We start from the raw sequence: 8,124 nt of genomic DNA on the forward strand, positions 1-8,124 counted from the left end.
ATTATTGCTAACTTACATACATATTGACAGAAGAATTAAACTGGGGCATCTCTAGGTGCAAAGTGCATTAAGATTTGTTGGTTGCCTTTGATATATATGTTTTTATTTTCCTATATGTATTTACGTTCCTATATTCATGTTGTTAGCTTTTCTTGTTTTTTCTTCACTTTCAACTGTGGCTGGAAATTCAAAGTCAGTGATTCAGTGCTGGGTCTTGGTGCTGGTGAGAGGTTTTAGGAGCCCAGAGATGGCACTTCCTCACCAGCCAGCTTCTTTGTAGGCATTGTTCAGGCGAGTGCAGATTTCGTTGGTCACCTTCTCAAAGGAAGCCTTGCAGTCTCCACCATATTTCTCCTCCATCAGTTGCAAGATAATGTCACAGATTATCTAAAGGAGAAGGGAGGGTGGGAGGGAAAGAAGTAGACCGTGTGAACTCCCTCCATTCTATCTATGAATAAGAATTGCTGTTTTGTCAATTGGGTTCCTCCTAATAAGAAAAAAGTTGCCTGACTCTTTTTTTGGAGAAGGGAAAGGCACACAGAAACAGCTCTGTAATGTGTGGCATTCAGAACTGGAAATGGGTAATGAAAATGAGCTATGGTGGAAAACCTACTCTACACCATTACCACTGTTTGTGTAAATCTATCCCATATCTGATGGATTGATTTTGGCCACACTAATATACGTAGTCATAAGAGCATATGAATTGCCACATAAGATAAATCAGTGGTCCATCTAGTCCATTATCCTGTCTGTGACCAGTATTAGGCCATGTCTACACTACCTCTTTGGTCGGTATAATTTATGTCGCTCAGGGGTGTGAAAAAACAGACCTCTGAGAAACATACATTAGACCAAGAGATGCACCAGTGTGGACAGCGCTATATCGAGAGAACTTCTCCCACTGATATAGCTATCGCTGCTTGTGGAGGTGGTTTTATTATGCTGACAGGAGAGCTCGCTCCCATCGGCACAGAGTGGCTAGATGAGTGATCTTGCAGCGGCGCAACTGCATTGGTACAGCTGTGCCACTGTAAGCTCTCTAGTGTAGACACGGTCTAGATGTTTCAGCATATGGTGCAAGAAACCATGTACTGAACCATTAGGGATTAGCCTGCCCGTAAGGTAAGCTTTCTCCTAATCCTCCTCATTTACTAGGTGTCTTATGCTCTGAAACAATGAGGGTCTTTATCTCTTCTTAAATATATATGTAATGTCATTACAATACTAACCTATTTCCTAGGCAAGCCTCGAGATTTAATTAATGCTACCAGAATGCTTTGAAGGTTAAAAGTTCTATGTACATTCTATATAGTACTATATTACAAGCCTGGGTAATGTGATGCAAGGGGATGTAGGGATGAGGGAATGGACACTACTGGCAGCACATTTGTCAGTTCTAATTGTGGCCTTTCTGCGGCCCCAAATGCATAAGCATCATCGAAGCTGATTGACATCTGTTCTGTCTCACAGGAAAGATGTGCATCCCATTACATGTTGGTACATTTGAGGGGAGAAGTCTGCTGACTCACCTTAAAGTTCTTGGGGTCAATCTTGAGCTGCATGGCATGTTTCTTGCCCAGTGGGTTCACTATCCCAAGGAAAGCATCAGTGCTGTCGAGGTGTTGGACCAAGTCATTGATGGTGGTGAGGACCCTCTTGCCATGATTCCTGACCTGATCTGACTGTTCCATCTCTTCGGCTGTACCCATCCCTTTAAAGTGGGTGAAGTAGGACTTGGTGTCTGGATGTTCTGTAAACATTCTGCAGTGGGTTTGGAGAAGAAATGGGAGAGGAATACAAGACAGTTGAGAGACTTTTTTCCTAATGAGCTGAGCACTGAGGCATTGACACTGGTGTAGCTTCATGTTCAAGACCTTGTCTCATGTACTTCCCTGACTTCTCTCCCTAACTATAGTACTCGCTTGCTCCCTTTTCTGTGTCAGCTCTGGCTTTCTCTGGCCTTCATTCCCTTCTTTCCTAGCAAGTCAAAAGCAGATCCCTGCTAACTCCAGACCACTATCCTGTAGTAGTCTGCCATTCCCTCCGCTCATCCACCTCCAGGATTTTTTCTTGTTAATTAAACTTTAAAACTTGCTCAGGCTGCTGCCAGCCAGAAACCCAGTGACCACAATGATACTTGCTAACACCAAATGCTCACAGCCTGTCGTCTTCTCTTCCTAGCTAGTTTCACTCATCATTTAACAAAAGTATGTAACAGAAAATGCCTCCAGAGTGTGAGGCCAGGAAGCACATTCATCTTCTGTACCTGGATTAAAATCCTACCTTGTCCAGTTTGCCCACTTAAATGGATGATTTATAAAACAAATAAAAGCTGAAATCCATTGGAAATTGAGGATTCAGTCCCACCAAGGATGTTGCGAGAGCCCCAGAAGATGTAAACAGAGAATCCAAGTGGTAGGCTCTTCCCCTTATTTAAATACATGAATAGATGGAGGGAACCCCTAGCATAGGCTTTGTTAGCCAACTCTTTATTCGGGGAAGGCCCAGACTGCAGTTTGCTGCCTGCCTTCAGATGGTTAAGTGTTAGGTACCACTGGCATCATTCACACAAAAGATGGTTTAGGCTGAAGTTACCTGTGAAGGAAATGAGGCTTCTTTCTATAGTCCCATCCAAAGTTTAGCGGCACCTTGGCAAATCATGTAAGAACACAATATTTCCCTCACTGGACCAAACTAATAATTTATTTAGTCTGGCCATAGAAAGTGCCAACTAAGATTCCCTGGGCAGAAGGGCTTATGGTTTAAAGGGGTACAAGTTAATCCACTACAGAGCAATGAAATACAGAAATAGAGTGGAAGGTGGCCATTGTAATTGAAATGCCGCACAGACTAGCTGAGGTTCAGAGTGTAGCTATATACATGAGAAGTGTCTCTAAAAATGGCCTTGTGTGGTTCTAGGTTTGCGACTCAGTGACTATCGTATCATTTAATAGGTAAAGATGTTTTTTTATTTTCCCAAAACTTCCAGCCCTGCAAGTGTAGCCCAGGATCTGATACTAAAGCCAGGACCCCTGGCTTGGGCATCATCACCAGTAAAAACAAAAAAACATCTGCAATCAGATGTTAGTCACCAATTGTGCAGATAGTGCATGGAAAGGAATAGAATCTAGCTCATTCTCCACGAGCTGTGTTGGCTCAGTAGAGCTAACAGTAATAAAAACTGCTAAATCTTTTACAGTAAATACCACAGGGAACAGATCTGTTGAATGAGACAGCACCATTTTTAAAATTATCTCTTTTCTGACCTTAGTTGTACTATACGGTATTCTAGGATGGAGAGGGAAAGCGCTTTATGTACATTTACTAAGGCTGATGCAGGCATTCGGAGTGGTGTCAGAGGAGGAAGGAGTGATTGAAAGAGACACCGGAAATGGTAAGGAGTCACACTTGGGCAGATCCGTGGCAGGGTTATACGAGTGGGTAAAGGCAGAGATGTAAATGCCAGCTGAGTTATTGGGTGCTTTGAAGATGAAGAGAAGATGTTTGAATTTTTGGGAAGAAGAAGGGAAGCCAGTGTTAAAATTCTAGAGGAAAAGATCCAAGGAGAATGAGACTAGAAACAAAGCTATTAGTTATTTAAGAGGAGGTCAGTAGTGAGAGCAATTTCTGTGGAATGAAATAGGTGAAAGCTAGATTGGAAAGGGTCAAGGAGAATTGAAAGAGAAGTTTTGAGGACATAGAAGTAAACAACTCATTAAAGGAGTTTAGAGGGACATAGGATCTGGATTCTGTTCCTGGTTCTATCATAGACTAGTATGTGGACTAAGGAAAGTCAGTTAACTTTCTGTTTTGTCTGTCCCATTGTTAGCTGCTTATGGGACAGAGTGAAGAGGAGTGTCTGGCTAGCTGGCCTTCTCTTTTATACTGTTCATTATTGTATATACCTCAGTTATATCTCTTCTTTTCAAGTGAAATAGTTCTAGTTTCTTTCATTTTTTCCAACCCATTTCGCCACACTCCTCTTTTATTTCTCTGAACCTCTTTTGTCTCATCTATTTCCCACTGAGGTGCGGATTTATAGCTAATAACGTTTCAAGGCAAGGAATTGTGCGAAGTGCACCAGAACAAGTTCCTAGCATGTAGTTCTCAGTCTCCTTTCCTCCCCCGCTTGGCTAGCAATGGAATGGGATCTTTCTTTACCTGACCAGCACAGTTGTCCCATTGTCTTCAGCATTGGCATACATCTTCTCCCAGGCCCCACGAGCCCTCTGCACTTCTGCTTCAGAGAATGCCATGTTGAGATCAGAGTGCAGTGAGATGAGAGAGGAAGGGTAGGGAGTTGCGGGTAGTGTGATTTGTGCTCCTGCTCTCTGTTTCAGAGCTCTCTATATACTGCCCTAGGGATTTAAGGGCTTTTGAATGGGTGCTTTGTTTCCACTTCAGTCAGTCACATTTCTGCAGGTTTTAGTGCTGTCTAATCACCTCTAATCAGGAAAGAAGGTTACCATGTGGAGAGGGAGGGATATCATTCTCACTGTGAAGGCAGGGGACCACAGTACACAGAGAAGAGGCCTTGCTGTGAAGGGAGGGGAGGGAGAAGAGGGGTTGGGGTTTCAGTGGGCAAGGATGGGGTTTGGGCTGGCCTATCCAATGGCTTTTCAGCCATGGCAGTGTGTCCATTTTCTTCCATAAAGACACCCCCACACTGCTGTGGGTATCACAGTGGCAGGGTAAGTTATACCTTTGACCCCTCACTCAGTATCTTTGTGGCCACTTTTCCAAGTGACGGGCCCAGCACCTGGCGTCTCTGAGTGGAATCCTGAGATTCACCCCATCTTTAGACTGGGTCTCCAGGCTACAGCATACCTGTTACCAACCATGTTTCCTCAGACAGTCCAGTTGGGTTTGGCCCCTGCTATAGACTTCCCTTCAGGAGCCATGAACACTAGGTGAAAACAGTGACACCCAACAGCTTCTTCAAAACAAAGTATTTATTTATCCATAGGAATGTAGCAATCAGGGAGAAAAAGGCCTGCAAGAAGGCCTACACCCACATAATGCTTAGCATTTCCCCCCACACTTAGGGAGCCATGAGAGGAGGGTCAGCGTCTCCCCAGCAGTAACTCCTCCTTTGGACACTCTCAGCTTCAGGGCTCAAGCTTTTAACTCCTTCCTAGCTTTGTTTCCTTTTTCCCACTCGGATTCTCACCATCACCACCACCATCACCACCACCACTTGGGGTTACTAGCGAGCCTGCTGAGCAGAGCCTGGTGGGGGAAAACCTGCAAAGGCACCGATACCTGTAATACGTATCGGTGATTGGGCTATCTGCAGACCTGCAAAAACCTCCCAGGACTGAGTTAACTTTGCACCCATACAGCAGACAGCATGGTAGCAATCAAATAGACAGAGGTACGCATACTATCAATGAATAATAGAGATCTCCCATGTTCTTCACAGAGTGTCAGTGAGCCTACGCTGATCCCTTTCTAGTGTACCACTGACCTGCCAGCTCCACTCCACAGTGTCTGTCACTGTCAGAGCAGTGACCTCCCTGTGTCATCGGGGATGTAGACAAGATGCTTTTATAGTTCTTTGTGGTTTGATCATTCCATGCTGGCTACTTTTACAAGGAGGGGATTTTTCTCAACTCATCCATTGCTGAGAACTGGCATCGGAATCAAACTCTACTAATCTGGCCATCAGAGCCAGCTCTCCATCTTGGCCTTTCCCAGCCCAAGCCCTCCAATTTGAGGGATACAGAGTCTCTGTAGTCCTGGTCTGAACATTTTTTTTGCCTATGCTGCTTCACCTCTGTGACGGTACCTCCCATAAGGCTTTATGGAAATATGCATATGAATGTATATATGTAACATAACTAGAACGTGTTTTATGCTACATCTGCCATGTAACATATCTCTGTAAAGGTTATGATCTATTGAATCTATTAATCCTATTTGTATGCATGTATCATTTTTATATTCGAAGTTATGAATATTGGCTGCATACTTGTTTGATTCTAAGTAGGCTAAGTTGGTCAGCTTCCTGAGAAAAGACTATTCTCAGTAAGTGCCCCATTTTGTCTTCAACTGGCTAAAGAGAGAGTCTCTCTATCCCCCAGGATACTTGGAAGAAACTGGAACAAAGGGAAGTGACTGCAAGGTGTGAGAGTGATTGCTGGACCCAGGCTAAAAGGAGTCTGTAAAAGGGAGCATTCTGGAACTGGTGAGCATCTTATCTGTATTCAGTTTGATCAGACATAGATTTACATATTTTATTTTATTTTGCATGGTAACTTACTTTGTTCTGTAAAAAGCAACAGAGGGTCCTGTGGCACCTTTAAGACTAACAGAAGTATTGGGAGCATAAGCTTTCGTGGGTAAGAACCTCACTTCTTCAGATGCAAGTAATGGAAATCTCCAGAGGCAGGTATAAATCAGTGTGGAGATAACGAGGTTAGTTCAATCAGGGAGGGTGAGGTGCTCTGCTAGTATGCTCCCAATACTTCTGTTAGTCTTAAAGGTGCCACAGGACCCTCTGTTGCTTTTTACAGATTCAGACTAACACGGCTACCCCTCTGATACTTGACACCATGCAAGGCACTGCATTTAGCCGTATGGAATGGAAATCTATCAACCTCATGAAGAAACTTGCACAAATACAGACAGATATCATCTTCCTTTCCAAATGCAAACGGATGGACATCATACCAAATGGACTGAAGGTGAAAAATCCATTGCTATCTACATACTGCACAGACCACAGTGAGAGATTATGCCATACACTATCAAAGAAACTGAGGAACCACCTGATCAGCATCCTATACAGCAAACAGATAAACATCAAGAAAGAGCTCTCCAACCTGGAGACTTTCATAAATAACCAACCCTCCACACAAATGGACTTTACTAAAATAAGACAGGAGATCTACATTACACACTTCACCTCTCTACAAAGGAAAAAGGACCGTAAGCTGTCTAAAATCCTACCTGGCACATGGGGCCACAACAGGGGTACCCCTAACTCACCCAGCAATATCGTCAATTTATCCAGCTACACACTCAACCCAGCAGAGGAGTCTGTCCTATCTCGGGGACTCTCTTTTTGCCCCAGCACCCCCACGAACATGATACAGTTCTGCGGTGATCTGGAAGCCTACTTTCGCCGCCTCCGACTCAGAGAATACTTTCAAGATAACACTGAACAGCGCACTGATACACAGATACCCTCCCACCAACAACACAGGAAGAAGAACTCCACATGGACTCCTCCTGAGGGTCGAAATGACAGTCTGGACCTATACATAGAATGCTTCCGCCGACGTGCACAGGCAGAAATTGTGGAAAAACAACATCGCTTGCCTCATAACCTAAGTCGTGCAGAACGCAATGCCATCCACAGCCTCAGAAACCACCCTGACATTATCATCAAAGAGGCTGATAAAGGAGGTGCTGTTGTCATCATGAACAGGTCTGACTACCAGAAGGAGGCCGCCAGACAACTCTCCAATACCAAATTCTACAGGCCACTTTCCTCAGATCCCACTGAGGAATACACTAAGAAACTGCACCATCTACTCAGGACACTCCCTACACTAACACAGGAACAAATCAACATACCCTTAGAGCCCCGACCGGGGTTATTCTATCTACTACCCAAGATCCACAAACCTGGAAATCCTGGACGCCCCATCATCTCGGGCATTGGCACTCTCACTGAAGGACTGTCTGGATATGTGGACTCCCTACTCAGACCCTACGCCACCAGCACTCCCAGCTATCTCCGTGACACCACAGATTTCCTGAGAAAACTACAATGCATTGGTGACCTCCCAGAAAACACCATCCTAGCCACCATGGATGTAGAGGCTCTCTACACAAACATCCCACACACAGATGGAATACAAGCTGTCAGGAACAGTATCCCTGATGATGACACAGCACAACTTATTGCCGAGCTCTGTGACTTTATCCTCACGCACAATTATTTCAAATTTGGTGACAATATATACCTCCAGACCAGTGGCACCGCTATGGGCACCCGCATGGCCCCACAATATGCCAACATCTTTATGGCTGACCTGGAACAACGCTTCCTCAGCTCTCGTCCACTCACGCCCCTTCTCTACCTACGCTACATTGATGACATCTTCATCATCT

The 8,124-nt window shown here is 44.5% G+C and overlaps 1 protein-coding gene across 1 annotated transcript; it reads right to left on the minus strand.

Moving 5' to 3' along the window:
* Window positions 1-258: 258 nt before the first annotated feature.
* On the minus strand, window positions 259-4,259 carry LOC135874824 (cytoglobin-1-like). The gene is made up of 3 exons (XM_065399766.1): window positions 4,165-4,259; window positions 1,533-1,764; window positions 259-387 (listed from the first exon to the last, which is right to left on the minus strand). The coding sequence occupies exons 1-3, from the start codon at window positions 4,257-4,259 to the stop codon at window positions 259-261; spliced, it is 456 nt and encodes a 151-aa protein (XP_065255838.1).
* Between the last annotated feature and the right edge of the window lie 3,865 nt (window positions 4,260-8,124).

This window comes from Emys orbicularis, chromosome 1 (assembly GCF_028017835.1).
Source record: "Emys orbicularis isolate rEmyOrb1 chromosome 1, rEmyOrb1.hap1, whole genome shotgun sequence".
Classification (NCBI taxonomy): Eukaryota; Metazoa; Chordata; order Testudines; family Emydidae; genus Emys; species Emys orbicularis.

Excerpts from the sequence above, each read along its gene's own strand:
- LOC135874824 (XM_065399766.1), bottom strand. The coding sequence starts at position 4,259 with ATGGCATTCTCTGAAGCAGAAGTGCAGAGGGCTCGTGGGGCCTGGGAG. Across the intron at positions 1,765-4,164 it reads GGGACAACTGTGCTGGTCAG|AATGTTTACAGAACATCCAG; the intron begins GTAAAGAAAGAT and ends AACCCACTGCAG. Across the intron at positions 388-1,532 it reads TTGACCCCAAGAACTTTAAG|ATAATCTGTGACATTATCTT; the intron begins GTGAGTCAGCAG and ends CTTCTCCTTTAG.